The sequence below is a fragment of the Salmo salar genome, chromosome ssa02 (genome assembly GCF_905237065.1).
Source record: "Salmo salar chromosome ssa02, Ssal_v3.1, whole genome shotgun sequence".
Lineage (NCBI taxonomy): Eukaryota > Metazoa > Chordata > Actinopteri > Salmoniformes > Salmonidae > Salmo > Salmo salar.
This window is the reverse complement of record NC_059443.1, coordinates 23,946,330-23,968,132: the sequence shown is the minus strand read 5'-3', so window position 1 is coordinate 23,968,132 and position 21,803 is coordinate 23,946,330. Positions and strand designations below refer to the sequence as shown.

The window sequence follows — 21,803 nt, the reverse complement described above, 5'->3', positions numbered from 1 at the left end:
TCCCACCACTAGGTAGTCCTCCCTCCCTCCCACCCTCCCACCACTAGGTAGTCCTCCCTCCCTCCCTCCCACCACTAGGTAGTCCTCCCTCCCTCCCTCCCACCACTAGGTAGTCCTCCCTCCCTCCCTCCCACCACTAGGTAGTCCTCCCTCCCTCCCTCCCACCACTAGGTAGTCCTCCCTCCCTCCCTCCCACCACTAGGTAGTCCTCCCTCCCTCCCTCCCACCACTAGGTAGTCCTCCCTCCCTCCCTCCCACCACTAGGTAGTCCTCCCTCCCTCCCTCTCACCACTAGGTAGTCCTCCCTCCCTCCCTCCCACCACTAGGTAGTCCTCCCTCCCACCCTCCCACCACTAGGTAGTCCTCCCTCCCTCCCACCCTCCCACCACTAGGTAGTCCTCCCTCCCTCCCACCCTCCCACCACTAGGTAGTCCTCCCTCCCTCCCACCCTCCCACCACTAGGTAGTCCTCCCTCCCTCCCTCCCTCCCACCACTAGGTAGTCCTCCCTCCCTCCCACCACTAGGTAGTCCTCCCTCCCTCCCCACCACTAGGTAGTCCTCCCTCCCTCCCTCCCTCCCACCACTAGGTAGTCCTCCCTCCCTCCCACCACTAGGTAGTCCTCCCTCCCTCCCACCACTAGGTAGTCCTCCCTCCTCCCTCCCTCCCACCACTAGGTAGTCCTCCCTCCCACCACTAGGTAGTCCTCCCTCCCTCCCTCCCACCACTAGGTAGTCCTCCCTCCCTCCCTCCCTCTCACCACTAGGTAGTCCTCCCTCCCTCCCTCTCACCACTAGGTAGTCCTCCCTCCCTCCCTCTCACCACTAGGTAGTCCTCCCTCCCTCCCACCACTAGGTAGTCCTCCCTCCCTCTCACCACTAGGTAGTCCTCCCTCCCTCTCACCACTAGGTAGTCCTCCCTCCCTCCCTCCCTCTCACCACTAGGTAGTCCTCCCTCCCTCCCTCTCACCACTAGGTAGTCCTCCCTCCCTCCCTCTCACCACTAGGTAGTCCTCCCTCCCTCCCTCTCACCACTAGGTAGTCCTCCCTCCCTCCCTCTCACCACTAGGTAGTCCTCCCTCCCTCCCTCCCTCCCTCTCACCACTAGGTAGTCCTCCCTCCCTCTCACCACTAGGTAGTCCTCCCTCCCTCCCTCCCTCTCACCACTAGGTAGTCCTCCCTCCCTCCCTCCCTCTCACCACTAGGTAGTCCTCCCTCCCTCCCTCCCTCTCACCACTAGGTAGTCCTCCCTCCCTCCCTCTCACCACTAGGTAGACCTCCCTCCCCACCACTAGGTAGTCCTCCCTCCCTCCCTCTCACCACTAGGTAGTCCTCCCTCCCTCCCTCTCACCACTAGGTAGTCCTCCCTCCCTCCCTCTCACCACTAGGTAGTCCTCCCTCCCTCCCTCTCACCACTAGGTAGTCCTCCCTCCCTCCCTCTCACCACTAGGTAGTCCTCCCTCCCTCCCTCTCACCACTAGGTAGTCCTCCCTCCCTCCCTCCCTCCCTCCCTCCCTCCCACCACTAGGTAGTCCTCCCTCCCTCCCTCCCACCACTAGGTAGTCCTCCCTCCCTCCCTCTCACCACTAGGTAGTCCTCCCTCCCTCCCTCTCACCACTAGGTAGTCCTCCCTCCCTCCCTCTCACCACTAGGTAGTCCTCCCTCCCTCCCTCCCACCACTAGGTAGTCCTCCCTCCCTCCCTCCCTCCCTCCCACCACTAGGTAGTCCTCCCTCCCTCCCTCCCACCACTAGGTAGTCCTCCCTCCCTCCCTCCCTCCCACCACTAGGTAGTCCTCCCTCCCTCCCTCCCTCCCACCACTAGGTAGTCCTCCCTCCCTCCCTCCCTCCTCCCTCCCTCCCTCCCACCACTAGGTAGTCCTCCCTCCCTCCCTCCCTCCCTCCCACCACTAGGTAGTCCTCCCTCCCTCCCTCCCTCTCACCACTAGGTAGTCCTCCCTCCCTCCCTCCCTCCCTCCACTAGGTAGTCCTCCCTCCCTCCCTCTCACCACTAGGTAGTCCTCCCTCCCTCCCTCTCACCACTAGGTAGTCCTCCCTCCCTCCCTCTCACCACTAGGTAGTCCTCCCTCCCTCCCTCCCTCCCTCCCACCACTAGGTAGTCCTCCCTCCCTCCCTCCCACCACTAGGTAGTCCTCCCTCCCTCCCTCTCACCACTAGGTAGTCCTCCCTCCCTCCCTCTCACCACTAGGTAGTCCTCCCTCCCTCCCTCTCACCACTAGGTAGTCCTCCCTCCCTCCCTCTCACCACTAGGTAGTCCTCCCTCCCTCCCTCTCACCACTAGGTAGTCCTCCCTCCCTCCCTCTCACCACTAGGTAGTCCTCCCTCCCTCCCTCTCACCACTAGGTAGTCCTCCCTCCCACCACTAGGTAGTCCTCCCTCCCTCTCACCACTAGGTAGTCCTCCCTCCCTCTCACCACTAGGTAGTCCTCCCTCCTCTCCCTCTCACCACTAGGTAGTCCTCCCTCCCTCCCACCACTAGGTAGTCGTCCCTCCCTCCCACCACTAGGTAGTCCTCCCTCCCTCCCACCACTAGGTAGTCCTCCCTCCCTCCCACCACTAGGTAGTCCTCCCTCCTCCCTCCCTCCCACCACTAGGTAGTCCTCCCTCCCACCACTAGGTAGTCCTCCCTCCCACCACTAGGTAGGCCTCCCTCCCTCCCACCACTAGGTAGTCCTCCCTCCCTCCTCCCTCCTTCTCACCACTAGGTAGTCCTCCCTCCTCCCTCCCTCTCACCACTAGGTAGTCCTCCCTCCCTCACCACTAGGTAGTCCTCCCTCCCTCCCTCCCTCTCCACTAGGTAGTCCTCCCTCCCTCCCTCTCCACTAGGTAGTCCTCCCTCCTCCCCTCCATCTCACCACTAGGTAGTCCTCCCTCCTCCCTCCCTCTCACCACTAGGTAGTCCTCCCTCCCTCTCTCACCACTAGGTAGTCCTCCCTCCCTCTCACCACCAGGTAGTCCTCCGCCCTCTCACCACTAGGTAGTCCTCCCTCCCACCCTCCCGCGCCTCTCACCACTAGGTAGTCCTCCCTCCCACCCTCCCGCCCTCTCACCACTAGGTAGTCCTCCCTCCTTCCCTCCCACCACTAGGTAGTCCTCCCTCCCTCCCACCACTAGGTAGTCCTCCCTCCCTCCCTCCCTCTCACCACTAGGTAGTCCTCCCTCCCTCTCACCACTAGGTAGTCCTCCCTCCCTCCCTCCCTCCCACCACTAGGTAGTCCTCCCTCCCTCCCTCCCTCCCACCACTAGGTAGTCCTCCCTCCCTCCCTCCCACCACTAGGTAGTCCTCCCTCCCTCCCTCCCACCACTAGGTAGTCCTCCCTCCCTCCCTCTCACCACTAGGTAGTCCTCCCTCCCTCCCTCTCACCACTAGGTAGTCCTCCCTCCCTCCCTCTCACCACTAGGTAGTCCTCCCTCCCTCCCTCTCACCACTAGGTAGTCCTCCCTCCCTCCCACCACTAGGTAGTCCTCCCTCCCTCCCTCTCACCACTAGGTAGTCCTCCCTCCCTCCCTCTCACCACTAGGTAGTCCTCCCTCCCTCCCTCTCACCACTAGGTAGTCCTCCCTCCCTCCCTCTCACCACTAGGTAGTCCTCCCTCCTTCCCTCCCTCTCACCACTAGGTAGTCCTCCCTCCTTCCCTCCCTCTCACCACTAGGTAGTCCTCCCTCCTTCCCTCCCTCTCACCACTAGGTAGTCCTCCCTCCTTCCCTCCCTCTCACCACTAGGTAGTCCTCCCTCCTTCCCTCCCTCTCACCACTAGGTAGTCCTCCCTCCTTCCCTCCCTCTCACCACTAGGTAGTCCTCCCTCCCACCACTAGGTAGTCCTCCCTCCCACCACTAGGTAGTCCTCCCTCCCACCACTAGGTAGTCCTCCCTCCCACCACTAGGTAGTCCTCCCTCCCTCCCACCACTAGGTAGTCCTCCCTCCCACCACTAGGTAGTCCTCCCTCCCACCACTAGGTAGTCCTCCCTCCCTCCCACCACTAAGTAGTCCTCCCTCCCTCCCTCTCACCACTAGGTAGTCCTCCCTCCCTCCCTCTCACCACTAGGTAGTCCTCCCTCCCTCCCTCTCACCACTAGGTAGTCCTCCCTCCCTCCCACCACTAGGTAGTCCTCCCTCCCTCCCACCACTAGGTAGTCCTCCCTCCCTCCCACCACTAGGTAGTCCTCCCTCCTCCCTCCCTCCCACCACTAGGTAGTCCTCCCTCCCACCACTAGGTAGTCCTCCCTCCCACCACTAGGTAGTCCTCCCTCCCACCACTAGGTAGTCCTCCCTCCCACCACTAGGTAGGCCTCCCTCCCTCCCACCACTAGGTAGTCCTCCCTCCCTCCTCCCTCCTTCTCACCACTAGGTAGTCCTCCCTCCCTCCCACCACTAGGTAGTCCTCCCTCCCTCCCACCACTAGGTAGTCCTCCCTCCCTCCCTCTCACCACTAGGTAGTCCTCCCTCCCTCCCTCCCTCTCACCACTAGGTAGTCCTCCCTCCCTCCCTCCCTCCCTCTCACCACTAGGTAGCCCTCCCTCCCTCTCACCACTAGGTAGTCCTCCCTCCCTCTCACCACTAGGTAGTCCTCCCTCCCTCTCACCACTAGGTAGTCCTCCCTCCCTCTCACCACTAGGTAGTCCTCCCTCCCTCTCACCACTAGGTAGTCCTCCCTCCCTCTCACCACTAGGTAGTCCTCCCTCCCTCCCTCCCTCTCACCACTAGGTAGTCCTCCCTCCCTCCCTCCCTCCCTCTCACCACTAGGTAGTCCTCCCTCCCTCCCTCCCTCTCACCACTAGGTAGTCCTCCCTCCCTCCCTCCCTCTCACCACTAGGTAGTCCTCCCTCCCTCCCTCCCTCTCACCACTAGGTAGTCCTCCCTCCCTCCCTCCCTCTCACCACTAGGTAGTCCTCCCTCCCTCCCTCCCTCTCACCACTAGGTAGTCCTCCCTCCCTCCCTCCCTCTCACCACTAGGTAGTCCTCCCTCCCTCCCTCCCTCTCACCACTAGGTAGTCCTCCCTCCCTCCCTCTTTCTCACCACTAGGTAGTCCTCCCTCCCTCCCTCCCTCTCACCACTAGGTAGTCCTCCCTCCCTCCCTCCCTCTCACCACTAGGTAGTCCTCCCTCCCTCCCTCTCACCACTAGGTAGTCCTCCCTCCCTCCCACCACTAGGTAGTCCTCCCTCCCTCCCTCCCTCCCACCACTAGGTAGTCCTCCCTCCCTCCCTCTCACCACTAGGTAGTCCTCCCTCCTTCCCTCCCTCTCACCACTAGGTAGTCCTCCCTCCTTCCCTCCCTCTCACCACTAGGTAGTCCTCCCTCCTTCCCTCCCTCTCACCACTAGGTAGTCCTCCCTCCTTCCCTCCCTCCCACCACTAGGTAGTCCTCCCTCCCACCACTAGGTAGTCCTCCCTCCCACCACTAGGTAGTCCTCCCTCCCACCACTAGGTAGTCCTCCCTCCCACCACTAGGTAGTCCTCCCTCCCACCACTAGGTAGTCCTCCCTCCCACCACTAAGTAGTCCTCCCTCCCTCCCTCTCACCACTAGGTAGTCCTCCCTCCCTCCCTCCCACCACTAGGTAGTCCTCCCTCCCTCCCACCACTAGGTAGTCCTCCCTCCCTCCCACCACTAGGTAGTCCTCCCTCCCTCCCACCACTAGGTAGTCCTCCCTCCTCCCTCCCTCTCACCACTAGGTAGTCCTCCCTCCCACCACTAGGTAGTCCTCCCTCCCACCACTAGGTAGTCCTCCCTCCCACCACTAGGTAGGCCTCCCTCCCTCCCACCACTAGGTAGTCCTCCCTCCCTCCTCCCTCCTTCTCACCACTAGGTAGTCCTCCCTCCTCCCTCCCTCTCACCACTAGGTAGTCCTCCCTCCCACCCTCCCGCCCTCTCACCACTAGGTAGTCCTCCCTCCCACCCTCCCGCCCTCTCACCACTAGGTAGCCCCCCGCTTCCCTCCCACCACTAGGTAGTCCTCCCTCCCTCCCTCCCTCTCACCACTAGGTAGTCCTCCCTCCCTCCCTCCCTCTCACCACTAGGTAGTCCTCCCTCCCTCCCTCCCTCTCACCACTAGGTAGTCCTCCCTCCCTCCCTCTCACCACTAGGTAGTCCTCCCTCCCTCTCACCACTAGGTAGTCCTCCCTCCCTCTCACCACTAGGTAGTCCTCCCTCCCTCTCACCACTAGGTAGTCCTCCCTCCCTCTCACCACTAGGTAGTCCTCCCTCCCTCTCACCACTAGGTAGTCCTCCCTCCCTCTCACCACTAGGTAGTCCTCCCTCCCTCTCACCACTAGGTAGTCCTCCCTCCCTCTCACCACTAGGTAGTCCTCCCCCTCCCTCTCACCACTAGGTAGTCCTCCCTCCCTCCCTCCCTCTCACCACTAGGTAGTCCTCCCTCCCTCCCTCCCTCTCACCACTAGGTAGTCCTCCCTCCCTCCCTCCCTCTCACCACTAGGTAGTCCTCCCTCCCTCCCTCCCTCTCACCACTAGGTAGTCCTCCCTCCCTCCCTCTTCACCACTAGGTAGTCCTCCCTCCCTCCCTCCCCTCTCACCACTAGGTAGTCCTCCCTCCCTCCCTCCCTCTCACCACTAGGTAGTCCTCCCTCCCTCCCTCCCTCTCACCACTAGGTAGTCCTCCCTCCCTCCCTCCCTCTCACCACTAGGTAGTCCTCCCTCCCTCCCTCCCCTCTCACCACTAGGTAGTCCTCCCTCCTCCCTCCCTCTCACCACTAGGTAGTCCTCCCTCCCTCCCTCCCTCTCACCACTAGGTAGTCCTCCCTCCCTCCCTCCCTCTCACCACTAGGTAGTCCTCCCTCCCTCCCTCCCTCTCACCACTAGGTAGTCCTCCCTCCCTCCCCCTCTCACCACTAGGTAGTCCTCCCTCCCTCCCTCTCACCACTAGGTAGTCCTCCCTCCCTCCCTCTCACCACTAGGTAGTCCTCCCTCCCTCCCTCTCACCACTAGGTAGTCCTCCCTCCCTCCCTCCCTCTCACCACTAGGTAGTCCTCCCTCCCTCCCCTCCCACCACTAGGTAGTCCTCCCTCCCTCCCTCCCACCACTAGGTAGTCCTCCCTCCCTCCCTCCCCACCACTAGGTAGTCCTCCCTCCCTCCCTCCCACCACTAGGTAGTCCTCCCTCCCTCCCTCCCACCACTAGGTAGTCCTCCCTCCCTCCCTCCCTCCCACCACTAGGTAGTCCTCCCTCCCTCCCTCCCCACCACTAGGTAGTCCTCCCTCCCTCCCTCCCTCCCACCACTAGGTAGTCCTCCCTCCCTCCCTCCCACCACTAGGTAGTCCTCCCTCCCTCCCTCCCACCACTAGGTAGTCCTCCCTCCCTCCCTCCCACCACTAGGTAGTCCTCCCTCCCTCCCTCCCACCACTAGGTAGTCCTCCCTCCCTCCCTCCCACCACTAGGTAGTCCTCCCTCCCTCCCTCCCACCACTAGGTAGTCCTCCCTCCCTCCCTCTCACCACTAGGTAGTCCTCCCTCCCTCCCTCTCACCACTAGGTAGTCCTCCCTCCCTCCCTCCCACCACTAGGTAGTCCTCCCTCCCTCCCTCCCACCACTAGGTAGTCCTCCCTCCCTCCCACCACTAGGTAGTCCTCCCTCCCTCCCACCACTAGGTAGTCCTCCCTCCCTCCCTCCCACCACTAGGTAGTCCTCCCTCCCTCCCTCCCACCACTAGGTAGTCCTCCCTCCCTCCCTCCCTCTCACCACTAGGTAGTCCTCCCTCCCTCCCTCTCACCACTAGGTAGTCCTCCCTCCCTCCCACCACTAGGTAGTCCTCCCTCCCTCCCACCACTAGGTAGTCCTCCCTCCCTCCCTCCCACCACTAGGTAGTCCTCCCTCCCCCTCCCTCCTCACCACTAGGTAGTCCTCCCTCCCTCCCTCTTCACCACTAGGTAGTCCTCCTCTCCCTCCCTCTCACCACTAGGTAGTCCTCCCTCCTTCCCTCCCTCTCACCACTAGGTAGTCCTCCCTCCCTCCCTCTCACCACTAGGTAGTCCTCCCTCCTTCCCTCCCTCTCACCACTAGGTAGTCCTCCTCCTCCTCTCCCTCTCACCACTAGGTAGTCCTCCCTCCTTCCCTCCCTCCCACCACTAGGTAGTCCTCCCTCCCTCCCCTCCCACCACTAGGTAGTCCTCCCTCCCTCCCTCCCACCACTAGGTAGTCCTCCCTCCCCTCCCTCCCACCACTAGGTAGTCCTCCCTCCCTCCCTCCCACCACTAGGTAGTCCTCCCTCCCTCCCCCCACCACTAGGTAGTCCTCCCTCCCTCCCTCCCACCACTAGGTAGTCCTCCCTCCCTCCCACCACTAGGTAGTCCTCCTCCCCCTCCCTCTCACCACTAGGTAGTCCTCCCTCCCTCCCTCCCACCACTAGGTAGTCCTCCCTCCCTCCCACCACTAGGTAGTCCTCCCTCCCTCCTCCTCACCACTAGGTAGTCCTCCCTCCTCCCTCCCTCTCACCACTAGGTAGTCCTCCCTCCCTCCCTCTCACCACTAGGTAGTCCTCCCTCCCTCCCTCACCACTAGGTAGTCCTCCCTCCCTCCCTCTCACCACTAGGTAGTCCTCCCTCCCTCCCTCTCACCACTAGGTAGTCCTCCCTCCCTCCCTCTCCACTAGGTAGTCCTCCCTCCTCCCTCCCTCTCACCACTAGGTAGTCCTCCCTCCCTCCCTCTCACCACTAGGTAGTCCTCCCTCCCACCCTCCCTCTCACCACTAGGTAGTCCTCCCTCCCACCCTCCCTCCCTCTCACCACTAGGTAGCCCCCCTTCCCTCTCACCACTAGGTAGTCCTCCCTCCCTCCCTCCCTCTCACCACTAGGTAGTCCTCCCTCCCTCCCTCCCTCTCACCACTAGGTAGTCCTCCCTCCCTCCCTCCCTCCCTCTCACCACTAGGTAGTCCTCCCTCCCTCCCTCCCTCTCACCACTAGGTAGTCCTCCCTTCCCTCTCACCACTAGGTAGTCCTCCCTCCCTCCCTCTCACCACTAGGTAGTCCTCCCCTCCCTCCCTCTCACCACTAGGTAGTCCTCCCTCCCTCCCTCTCACCACTAGGTAGTCCTCCCTCCCTCTCACCACTAGGTAGTCCTCCCTCCCTCTCACCACTAGGTAGTCCTCCCTCCCTCTCACCACTAGGTAGTCCTCCCTCCCTCTCACCACTAGGTAGTCCTCTCCCTCCCTCTCACCACTAGGTAGTCCTCCCTCCCTCCCTCTCACCACTAGGTAGTCCTCCCTCCCTCCCTCTCACCACTAGGTAGTCCTCCCTCCCTCCCTCTCACCACTAGGTAGTCCTCCCTCCCTCCCTCCCTCTCACCACTAGGTAGTCCTCCCTCCCTCCCTCTCACCACTAGGTAGTCCTCCCTCCCTCCCTCTCACCACTAGGTAGTCCTCCCCCCTCCCTCCCTCTCACCACTAGGTAGTCCTCCCTCCCTCCCTCCCCTCTCACCACTAGGTAGTCCTCCCTCCCTCCCTCCCTCTCACCACTAGGTAGTCCTCCCTCCCTCCCTCCCTCTCACCACTAGGTAGTCCTCCCTCCCTCCCTCTCACCACTAGGTAGTCCTCCCTCCCTCCCTCTCACCACTAGGTAGTCCTCCCTCCCTCCCTCTCACCACTAGGTAGTCCTCCCTCCCTCCCTCTCACCACTAGGTAGTCCTCCCTCCCTCCCTCTCACCACTAGGTAGTCCTCCCTCCCTCCCTCTCACCACTAGGTAGTCCTCCCTCCCTCCCTCCCTCTCACCACTAGGTAGTCCTCCCTCCCTCCCTCCCTCCCTCTCACCACTAGGTAGTCCTCCCTCCCTCCCTCCCTCTCACCACTAGGTAGTCCTCCCTCCCTCCCTCCCTCTCACCACTAGGTAGTCCTCCCTCCCTCCCTCTCACCACTAGGTAGTCCTCCCTCCCTCCCTCTCACCACTAGGTAGTCCTCCCTCCCTCCCTCTCACCACTAGGTAGTCCTCCCTCCCTCCCTCTCACCACTAGGTAGTCCTCCCTCCCTCCCTCCCTCTCACCACTAGGTAGTCCTCCCTCCCTCCCTCTCACCACTAGGTAGTCCTCCCTCCCTCCCTCTCACCACTAGGTAGTCCTCCCTCCCTCCCTCTCACCACTAGGTAGGCCTCCTCCCTCCCTCCCTCCCTCCCACCACTAGGTAGTCCTCCCTCCTCCCTCCCTCCCACCACTAGGTAGTCCTCCCTCCTCCCTCCCTCCCACCACTAGGTAGTCCTCCCTCCTCCCTCCCTCCCACCACTAGGTAGTCCTCCCTCCTCCCCTCCCTCCCACCACTAGGTAGTCCTCCCTCCTCCCTCCCTCCCACCACTAGGTAGTCCTCCCTCCTCCGTCCCTCCCACCACTAGGTAGTCCTCCCTCCTCCCTCCCTCCCACCACTAGGTAGTCCTCCCTCCTCTCTCCCTCCCACCACTAGGTAGTCCTCCCTCCCTCCCACCACCTCCCTCTCACCACTAGGTGTATTGGGGGCAATCCTCTCAGCATGCTGTCGGGGGCCAGTAGAGGAGACATGTAGGGGTTCCTGACGACTGGCGAGGTGGCCAGCTTCATCTCAGCCAGCCGCTCAGAGCGCAGCGGTTCGAAGCCAAGGGGGAACTCCCGAGGGTGCTCCAGCACCACACCCTCTTCCCCCTCAGGGGGCGCTATGGCAACAGAGGACAGAGCATCCGACATGGACACCACCTCCTCTTTGGAGAGGAAGAAGCTCACGTTGTCAGGCTGGAGGGATACAAGAAAAATATTTTACCATGGCAATACATAAGTTAACACTAGTCAAGGACCAAGACTGTGGAAACCTGATGGTATTAGATACTGGATAATACTGATGTGTCATTCCGTCGGGACCAGACACTTGTTCTAAGAATCTACAAGCAGATTTTTCCCCATTTGAAATCACAGGAACAAACATTGACTGTTTCACTGTGACATCATGTGACAGTTTTTCATATTCCCCCTGTAGACAGAGGCATTAACTCAGACTGGCTTTATAGAAACACAGAGATTATCCCCATACTGACACACTAGAGGTCACACTCAGACACACAGTTCTGCTTGCCTCCGCCAGTTAAATCTGTGAAGGAGGAAACAAGACAAGCAGCTTGGTCACCATCTATTTGCATAACGAAGCCTCTCGCTGAATAATTTAAGACAAACACCAACAATTCAGTGACAAGTGTGTCTGAAGTGGTTGTAAAAGGTAAGTAGAGGTCGACCGATGATGATTTTTCAACGCCAATACCAATTATTGGAGGACCAAAAACAGCCGATACCAATTAAATCGTCCGATTTATATTTGTAAAAAACGACAATTACAACAATACTGAATGAACTTATTTTAACTTATTTTAATACATCAATAAAATCAATTTAGTCTCAAATAAATAATGAAACATGTTCAATTTGGTTTAAATAATGCAAAACAAAGTGTTGGAGAAGAAAGTAAAAGTGCAATATGTGCCATGTAAAAAAGCTAACGTTTAAGTGCCTCGCTCAGAACATGAGAACATATGAAAGCTGGTGGTTCCTTTTAACATGAGTCTTCAATATTCCCAGGTAAGAAGTTTCAGATTGTAGTTATTACAGGAATTTTAGGACTTTCTCTCTCAAAACCATTTGTATTTCATATACCTTTGACTATTGGATGTTCTTATAAGCACTTTAGTATTGCGAGCCTAATCTCGGGAGTTGATAGGCTTGAAGTGAAACAGCGCTGTGCTTCAAGCATTGCTAAGAGCTGCTGGCAAACGCTGTAAAGTGCTGTTTGAATGCTTGCTTACGAGTCTGCTCCTGCCTTCTACCGCTCAGTCACACTGCTCTATCAAATCATATACTTAATTATAATATAACCACACACAGAAATACGAGCCTTAGGTCATTAATATGGTCAAATCCGGAAACTATCATTTCGAAAACAAAATGTTTATTCTTTCAGTGAAATACGGAACCGTTCCGTATTTTATCGAACGGGTGGCATCCATAAGTCTAAATATTGCTGTTACATTGCACAACCTTCAATGTTATGTCATAATTATGTAAAATTCTGGCAAATTAATTACGGTCTTTGTTAGGAAGAAATGGTCTTCACACAGTTCGCAACGAGCCAGACGGCCCAAACTGCTGAATATACCCTGACTCTGCTTGCACAGAACACAAGAGAAGTGACACAATTTCCCTAGTTAAAAGAAATTCATGTTAGCAGGCAATATTAACTACATATGCAGTATTAAAAAAATATATACTTGTGTATTGATTTTAAGAAAGGAATTGATGTTTATGGTTAGGTACATTTGTGCAACGATTGTGCTTTTTGCGCGAATGCACTTTTGTTAAATCATCACCCGTTTGGCGAAGTTGAAGTAGGCTGTGATTCGATGATAAATTAGCAGGCACAGCATTGATTATATGCAACGCAGGACAAGCTACTTAACCGAGTAATATCATCAACCATGGGTAGTTAACTATTGATTATGTGATGACTGTTTTTTATAAGTTTAATGCTAGCTAGCAACTTTTGATGCAGCACTCGCGTAACAGGTGGTCAGCCTGCCATGCAGTCTTCTCGTGGATTGCAATATAAAATCGTCCATAATCGGCATCCAAAAAGGCCGATTACCGATTGTTTTGAAAACTTGAAATCGGCCATACTGATTAATCGGTCGACCTCTAGCAGTAAGGATGAAGCTGTCACACTGATCTGAAGTCAGTTTAACACAGAAATTGGTTGATGTTTTACTTTTGAGGAATGAAGAAGTACGGCTGTAAATTGTTCGTGTCACTGTGAAGGGCTGAAGCCTTTTATTGCGTGTACACAGGAGCGCGCTCCGTGGTATTTTTCTTTGGTATTGAAAACAGATTATCCCGTCTTAAAATGTATCAATTATTTACTTTCTAGGATACCTGAGGAAGGATTAGGAATGTTGTTTGAAATGTTTGGACCAAGTTTACAGGTAACTTACTAGATACTTTGTAGGCATGTTGGGCGAGTTGAAACCGGTGCATTTCTGAATCAAACATGCCAAATAAATTGGCATTTTTGGGACATAAAGAAGGACATTATCGAACAAAGGGAACATTTGTGATGTTTCTGGGACATTTTGGAATGCCAACAGAAGATCTTCAAAGGTAAGGCATATATTATATGGCTATTTCTGACTTTCGTGTCGCATCTCTCCTGGTTGAAAATGATATGTTACGCATTTGTGTGCTGGACGCTGTCCTCAGATAATCGCATGGTTTGCCTTCGCCGTAAAGCCTTTTTGAAATCTGACACCTTGGCTGGATTAACAACAAGTTAAGCTTTATTTTGATGAATTGCACTTGTGATTTCATGAAAGTTTAATATTTATAGTAATTTAATTTGAATTTGGCGCTCTGCTATTTCACCGGATGTTGGCCAGGTGGGACGCTACCGTCCCACTGATCTGCAAGAAATTAAGGGCAACTCAGGGAGTATCATACCGTGGGTTCGGGGAACACCATTGCATTGTGGGCAGGAGTGGTGGGGGCAGCAGTGGGGGTGGAATTGGCGTTGTTGGCGTGGCCTGCCAGGTCTTGGCAGGTGTGGCTCTTCAGAGACTCTCTCCTCAGGGAGAAGTCAGAGGGATGCTCAGGGGGCACGGGGGGGTCCGAGTGGGGCGAGCTGATGGATGCCTCAGACACACTCTTCCTCACTGAAGAAGACGTGTCTGAAGAAGAGAAAGAGTCAGACAAAATAAGACAGAGGCAGAATGAGAGACAAAGACTGAGGCCATTATGGAACAGGGAAACATCAATGAAGACATATGATTGAAGGACGGTGAGAAGAGACAGGGGTGAGGGACGTGTGGTTATCGGGAGATGGATATTAAAAGCTAGAATCGTTAGATACTACATTCATTTTTGGACTTAAATTATTGATATACACCATTGATTGTTGAAGAATAACTTAAAAATGCCTCGTGAGCTTAGTTCAACTGTCATACCCCATCAGAACCCCACATGATCTTATTTCACCCCAATGTTTGTAAACAATATAAATGTAAACTAACACTGTAAAGCTTTAAAAATTGTAGTTTTAACCATGTTTTATCACATGGATGGTAAGTCCTTCCATCCATAGCTGTCTATAGTATGAATTTGAGAATGGTTACATTGCTCCAGACCCATTCCTCAGCTTTTTTACCAAAACATACACGAGGTGCCCACTTTGATTCTAGCTTTAAGCCATAATGGTGTCATTATGATATGATCTCCCCGTCACAACACAGCTGTAAGAGGTGTCATGGCTTGTCTGTTCTCAAAGCTGAACTCCCCATCATGGCCTTTAATAATGTACACCCCCAATGACAGTCATTAGTCTGGCCCACAGCTGCTGGGTGTCAGGTAACATGGTGACACCTGGAATAGTCTGCTTACTGCAGGGTTTCAACACAATTAGTGGTGAGAGCCTTCTGTGGCCTGAGACGAAGCAGTGAATTGATATGGATGGATGAGGGTGTGACGCTACAGGGTGGTGGCCGTGGGTGATTGATTGGTTAATTAAACGTTAACTGTGGATATCAATGTCGAAATCTTCCATACTATATGTACATACATGGCCCTTCCGGTAATAGGAAAATATTATTTCACCTCAGTCAGACACTAAGATGCGTGAACACAAGTACATACAGAGACACACACACCCTCTCACCCCAACACACACACACACGTACCTACCTATTGATGCCGTGGCAGCGGCTCTGTTGGGGTCCAGTAGGGAGTGGATCCAGTTGGAAGCTCCCTGTTTGAAGTCTCTGAGCAGGAGGGCCGTGTCTCTCCTCACCATGCTCAGAGTGCTCACCTTCTCCACCTGCTTCTCTGCCTGGGGCTCCTCACCTGGGGGAGAGAGAGAGGAGGAGAGGGGAAATGTGGTACCCATCATACCAGCATTGATTGGCATGCACAAACACCACGCACTACACTCAGGGGCAGTAAATCATCTCTGCTCCCTCTCACAGCCGTACCTGCGTAGGCGCTGAGACACCTGGAGAGCACACTGAGGGGCAGTAGGGGGTCGAAGAGGGTGAGCAGGCGGGAGGGCGAGGCGTAGGCGGTGAGCAGGATGGCAGGGTAGGCAGCTACGATGCCATCAGGCATCCGCACACCGTGAGACGCAGCGCGCATCGATGTTGTAATACACAGGTTACCACCAGCACTGTCACCGGCCAGACAGACATTCTCCCCCGTCCAACCTGAGAGAGAGGAGTGTCAGAGTCAGTAGATTGAAGCAAGAGTGAGAAACAGAAAGAGGGAGAGAAAGGAGAAAAGCTGAGTAAAAGTGAGAGTCTGTATAACACTTCCAAGTCCCACTCTCTGTACCTGTGTCTATATGGGGCAATGAGGTGTTGTTTTATCTTGTCCCACAATGTTTTATAATTGAGACATAAGTTGAGACTATGGCCACCAGTTGAGTGAGTTCCAAGCTAACCAGTCTTTAGCTTTCTGCCATAATAATCTATTAAGTACCAGGAAATATCCAAAGTAAATATTGAGATCATTGGGAATAAAGCCCATCTGAAAAAGCAGGTCTGTCTATTTATATATACAGTTGAAGTCAGAAGTTTACATACACCTTAGCCAAATACATTTAAACTCAGTTCTCACAATTCCTGACATTTAATCCTAGTAAAAGTTCCCTGTCTTGGGTCAGTTAGGATCACCACTTTATTTTAAAAATGTGAAATGTCAGAATAATAGCAGAGAGAATGGTTTATTTCAGCTTTTATTTACTTCATCACATTCCCAGTGGGTCAGAAGTTAACATACACTCAATTACTATTTGGTAGCATTGCCTTTAAATTGTTTACCTTGGGTCAAACATTTTTGGGTAGCCTTCCACAAGCTTCCCACAATAAGTTGGGTGAATTTTGGCCCATTCCTCCCGACAGAGCTGGTGTAACTGAGTCAGGTTTGTAGGCCTCCTTGCTCGCACACACACAATTTTCAGTTCTGCCCACAAATGTTCTATAGGATTGAGGTCAGGGCTTTGTGATGGCCACTCCAATACCTTGACTTTGTTGTCCTTAAGCCATTTTGCCACAACTTTGGAAGCATGCTTGGGGTCATTGTCCATTTGGAAGACCCATTTGCAACCAAGCTTTAACTTCCTGACTGATGCTTTGAGATGTTGCTTCAATATATCCACATCATTTTCCTTCCTCATGATGCCATCTATTTTGTGAAGTGCACCAGTCCCTCCTGCAGCAAAGCACCCCCACAACATGATGCTGCCACCCCTGTGCTTCACGGTTGGGATGGTGTTCTTCGGCTTGCAAGCCTCCCCCTTTTTCCTCCAAACATAACAATGATAATTATGGCCAAACAGTTCTATTTTTGTTTCATCAGACCAGAGGACAGTTCTCCAAAAAGTGCAATCTTTGTCCCCATGTGCAGTTGCAAACCGTAGTCTGGCTTTTTTATGGCGGTTTTGGAGCAGTGGCTTCTTCCTTGCTGAGCGGCCTTTCAGGTTATGTCGATATAGGACTCGTTTTACTGTGGATACAGATACTTTTGTACCCGTTTCCTCCAGCATCTTCACAAGGTCCTTTGCTGCTGTTCTGGGATTGATTTGCACTTCTCGCACCAAAGTACGTTCATCTCTAGGAGACAGAACGCGTCTCCTTCCTGAGCGGTATGATGGCTGTGTGGTCCCATGGTGTTTATACTTGCGTACTACTGTTTGTACAGATGAACGTGGTACCTTCAGGCATTTGGAAATTGCTCCCAAGGATGAGGTCTTGGCTGATTTCTTTTGATTTCCCCATGATGTCAAGCAAAGAGGCACTGAGTTTGAAGGTAGGCCTTGAAATACATCCACAGGTACACCTCCAATTGACTCAAATCATGTCAATTAGCCCATCAGAAGCTTCTAAAGCCATGACATCATTTTCTGGAATTTTCCAAGCTGTTTAAAGGCACAGTCAACTTAGTGTATGTAAACTTCTGACCCACTGGAATTGTGATACAGTGAATTATAAGTGAAATAATCTGTAAACAATTGTTGGAAAAATTACTTGTGTCATGCACAAAGTAGATGTCCTAACCAACTTGCCAAAACTAGAGTTTGTTAACAAGAAATTTGTGGAGTGGTTAAAAATACGAGTTTTAATGACTCAACCTAAGTGTATGTAAACTTATGACTTCAACTGTACAGCATCAAAATGTTGTTAAATACATTTTCCCCCTGGGGACATTAAAGACCATTCTAAGATAAAGTGGTAGTGGTGTGTTGTCCTACCCAGCAGTAGGGTTAGATAAAGTGGTAGTAGTGTGCTGTCCTACCCAGCAGTAGGGTTAGATAAAGTGGTAGTAGTGTGCTGTCCTACCCAGCAGTAGGGTTAGATAAAGTGGTAGTGGTGTGTTGTCCTACCCAGCAGGTGGTGGTTCTTGATGGCCCAGCAGTAGGCGTAGAAGCAGTCCTCCAGGGCCCTGGGGAAGGGGGCTTCAGGGGCCAGAGAGTAGTCTACAGACAGGATGGGCACACCCAGGTCCTGAGACCAGCTCTTCAGGTACGGCTGGAGAAGAGAGAAAGGGGGTGAATGGAGGTGAAAGGAGTGAGTTTACTATAGATGGTGCAACCCCCTACCAGGGCAGGCAGAGTGCTGTTTGCAGTTCTGAATGCTTCTTAGTGCTCCCTAGCTATCCTTACAGGAGGTGGTGTTGGGAAGGATAGGAGAGAGGTCCTGGTATCAGATTCCCACCGTGCAGGTTCTGTATTGGTGAACTACCAACCCAACCCCAAACATACACTGCCTAACTCCAGTGGTGGCTTGGTAATTCTGTTATGAAAATACTAGGTATGTGCACTGTGCTCACAAATGCAACATGACAACCTTGCTGTCACTACACAGGGGTGGTGTTAACCTGTTGTTGCCATGCAATTTGATGTCATGGTAGCTAAATGATTAGCATTCTTAGACATACTTTCCAGATCAAACATCCTTAGAATACTTGCTTTTTATATTATAACCTTGTACGGTCATCAAGTACTTAGCTAAGTGAGAAGTCAAGAGTGTATACATCTGACAATATTAGTCTGCCCTCCTCTACAGAAGTTTCTCTCCTGTCCTTCGAACACCTCTCCTCTTCTCTCTAAGCATCAGTGACAGTGTCAGTAGTGACAGCTCCGCCTCTCTAAACAATACACAGAGAGCCTCACCTCAGTGGCCCATGACTGGATGTGACCACATCACACTGCCAGACACCACCTCAACACCATTCCTGGGAATCTGCCCTGCTCCCTTAAAGCCACGCTGTCATAATGCATCACAGTCTGGCACCGCTGGCATGTGTGGTGTGGCGTGGCGTGGTGTGGCGTGGTGTGGCGTGGCGTGGTGTGTGTGCGCCTGCGTGTCAATTTGAACGACCGTCATTGTCAGTACATGATACGTTTGACACCCGTCAGCGCCGCTGGCCAGGTCTGCCAATCACAAGGCTTGCCAGCGGCCCCCATAGAGAGAGATGACTGCCCTCACAGACTCTATCCATCTCCTCACTGGCCATGAGGAAGAAGGAAGAACAGAGTGGGTACAGTGAAAAAGAGAGGAGAGAGAAAGGAAGGCAAAGAGCAGGGGTGGATTACAAAAATGACAGAAGAGGTCATTAGGACAAAGGAGAGTAGAGAACAAAGGGAATAATGATCAGAAAGGAGGAAAGTGTAGAGGACAGGGTTAGAGGAGAGAGCCTAGAGATCACACACAGACACACATCTTCCATTAGGGCCTATGTAATATAAAGCCATAATATCTTCATGCAGAGTTCCAGGCTAATTCAACATGACAGGCTTGTTCCTCCTCAGATCACTTCCTATAGCCTCTGGTTGCAAGGCTATTGGAGATCAAGGGACTGCCAGTCCACTCTGGTTTCATGGTGACGTGTCTCAGTTGTTTAAAGTTCCCTGCTGGTTATATAATACAGGGGGGAGAGAGAGGAGATGGAATGAGGAGGGAGGAGAGACAGACGGGAGTGGAAGAGGGGGAAAGGGGGGCTGATCTGCACCAATCACTGGATAATATAGAGTGATACAAATAAAGTCAGGTTGTGTCTATCAACCCTTTTGGATGAATTAAACAGTCATTAGCAGGAACGGCTCATTACAGGGAAGCCATGGAGTGAAAACACAATCATTCCGATGGTGGAACAAGCTCCCTCACGACGCCAGGACAGCGGAGTCAATCACCACCTTCCAGAGACACCTGAAACCCCACCTCTTTAAGGAATACCTGGGATAGGATAAAGTAATCCTTCCAACCCCCCCTTAAAAGATTTAGATGCACTATTGTAAAGTGGTTGTTCCACTGGATATTATAAGGTGAATGCACCAATTTGTAAGTCGCTCTGGATAAGAGCGTCTGCTAAATTACTTAAATGTAAATATCCTCAAGACCACCAAGTACCCCTCTAACAACGCAATTCTCAAACTGTTCATTAGAATGGTTTGATTCCAGTTAACTATAATAATAAATAAAAAAAAGACATTGAGGTCTTGAACATGATAGGCTGTGGAGAGAACCAGGCCACACCATGGGTTTCCACCATAGAGACACTAGTGAGGTTAAAGGTGAAACGTGATGGTCAATTCCTCCCCAACAAACAAACGAGAACAGAATGTGTTGTTACCTCGTGAGACTTGGAGGTCTGGGCCACAAAGCCTCCTCCGTGGTAGTGCACCAGGAGCCAGCGAGAAGGGGGGCTCTGCTTGGTCTTCATTCCCAGAGACAGGGAGATAGGACCCCCCTCAGAACGAGACAGGGACAGCAACGCCTCACTGTCCTACAGAGGGAGGGAGACAGAGACAGCCAGAGAATCACAATCAAAGCTAGAAAAATTCTGTTTTCACTTCAATTGCTACAGATGTTGATTTGTCCGTTTGCTTTACAGCTCTCTGTTGAACAATCCCTTCAGTCAGGATTAGCCGTGTGGTTTGTTCTCTGCTCTGGACGGTCCTTCCAGCTCCACCACAAACACACCATCCTCATTCCCATTCATTAACATTAGCAGGGGACAGCAGAGAGGCTTTCGCTTGTGTTCTCCACATAAGACAACAGCTCTTTGACTGAGCAGGATCAATGAGTGAGTTAAAAGTGTTGGCTGATATCATGTCTGGTTTAATGCCAGACTACAGATGCTCAGCTCTGCTGTTCAATACCTCCCCAAATAAATAAAATGTGTGTGTGGATTTAAAGGGATTAAGAGCTGCGGATGAGCAGAGAAGACACTGTCTTTTACTACAGCTGCTCTCAAACGAAGGAAACGCAAATTAACAGAATCCCTTGATGTTCAAGCATTTCACGCAGGAAGAGGCTTCTCAACAGCTGATGAAAGCAGCAGCTTAAAGCCAATTAATTTGGGAAATACACACTGTCAGACTGCTGCTGTCAAAGGTTTTATAGCGACAGCAGCACATTTTGCTCTACCAGTCAAAGGTTCTGCGTGTCAGATTTGAAAGGTTAACAAAAGTGAACTTTGACCTACAACCAGCTGAGACTGGAATGTAACCAGTATGAGACCAGGGTTGTATTCACTAGGAACCAAAGAACGAAGCGGGACCTACAGTTGAAGTCAGAAGTTTACATACACCTTAGCCAAATACATTTAACTGAGTTTTTCATAATTCCTGACATTTAATCCTAGTAAAAAATCCCTGCCTTAGGACAGTTAGGATCACCACATTATTTTTAAATTGTGAAATGTCAGAATAATAGGAGAGAGAATTATTTCAGCTTTTATTTCTTTCATCACATTCCCAGTGGGTCAGCAGTTAACATACACTCAATTAGTATTTGGTAGCAATGCCTTTACATTGTTTAACTTGAGTCAAACATTTTGGGTAGCCTTCCACAAGCTTCCCACAATAAGTTGGGTGAATTTTGGCCTATTCCTCCTGACAGAGCTGGTGTAACTGAGTCTAGTTTGTAGGACTCCTTGCTTGCACACGCCTTTTCAGCTCTGCCCACAAATTTTCTATAGGATTGAGGTCAGGGCTTTGTGATGACCACTCCAATACCTTGACTTTGTTGTCCTTAAGCCATTTTGCCACAACTTTGGAAGTATGCTTGGGGTAATTGTCCATTTGGAAGACCCATTTGCGACCAAGCTTTAACTTCCTGACTGATGCCTTGAGATGTTGCTTCAATATATCCACATCATTTACCGTCCTCATGATGCCATCTATTTTGTGAAGTGCACCAGTCCCTCCTGCAGCAAAGCACCCCCACAACATGATGCTGCCACCCCTGTGCTTCACGGTTGGGATGGTGTTCTTCAGCTTGCAAGCGTCCCCCTTTTCTCCAAAAAGTACAATCTTTGTCCCCATGTGCAGTTGCAAACCGTAGTCTGGCTTTTTTATGGCGTTTTGGAGCAGTGGCTTCTTCCTTGCTGAGCGGCCTTTCAGGTTATGTCGATATAGGACTTGTTTTACTGTGGATATAGATACTTTTGTACCCGTTTCCTCCAGCATCTTCACAAGGTCCTTTGCTGTTGTTCTGGGATTGATTTGCACTTTTCACACCAAAGTACGTTCATCTCTAGGAGACAGAATGCATCTCCTTTCTGAGCGGTATGACGGCTGTGTGGTCCCATGGTGTTTATACTTGCGTACTATTGTTTGTACAGATGAACGTGGTACCTTCAGGCACTTGAAAATTGCTCCCAAGGGTGAAACAGACTTGTGGAGGTCTACAATTTTCTTTGAGGTCTTGGCTGATTTCTTTTGATTTTCTCATGATGTCAAGCAAAGAGGCACTGAGTTTGAAGGTAGGTCTTGAAATACATCCACAGGTACACCTTCAATT

The 21,803-nt window shown here is 52.9% G+C and overlaps 1 protein-coding gene across 2 annotated transcripts in view; it reads right to left on the bottom strand.

The window, feature by feature from the left end:
- The window catches only part of LOC106577399 (hormone-sensitive lipase), a 58,978-nt gene that overhangs the window by 6,498 nt on the left and 30,677 nt on the right, over positions 1–21,803 (bottom strand). For both annotated transcript variants that reach the window (XM_014155377.2, XM_045712926.1), the window contains exons 7-12: positions 19,630–19,782; positions 17,381–17,525; positions 14,976–15,203; positions 14,689–14,847; positions 13,453–13,679; positions 10,447–10,713 (exon numbers count right to left, since the gene is read on the bottom strand). In XM_014155377.2, coding sequence (XP_014010852.2) covers positions 10,447–10,713; positions 13,453–13,679; positions 14,689–14,847; positions 14,976–15,203; positions 17,381–17,525; positions 19,630–19,782 — 1,179 coding nt within the window. The remainder of the gene's footprint in view (positions 1–10,446; positions 10,714–13,452; positions 13,680–14,688; positions 14,848–14,975; positions 15,204–17,380; positions 17,526–19,629; positions 19,783–21,803) is intronic.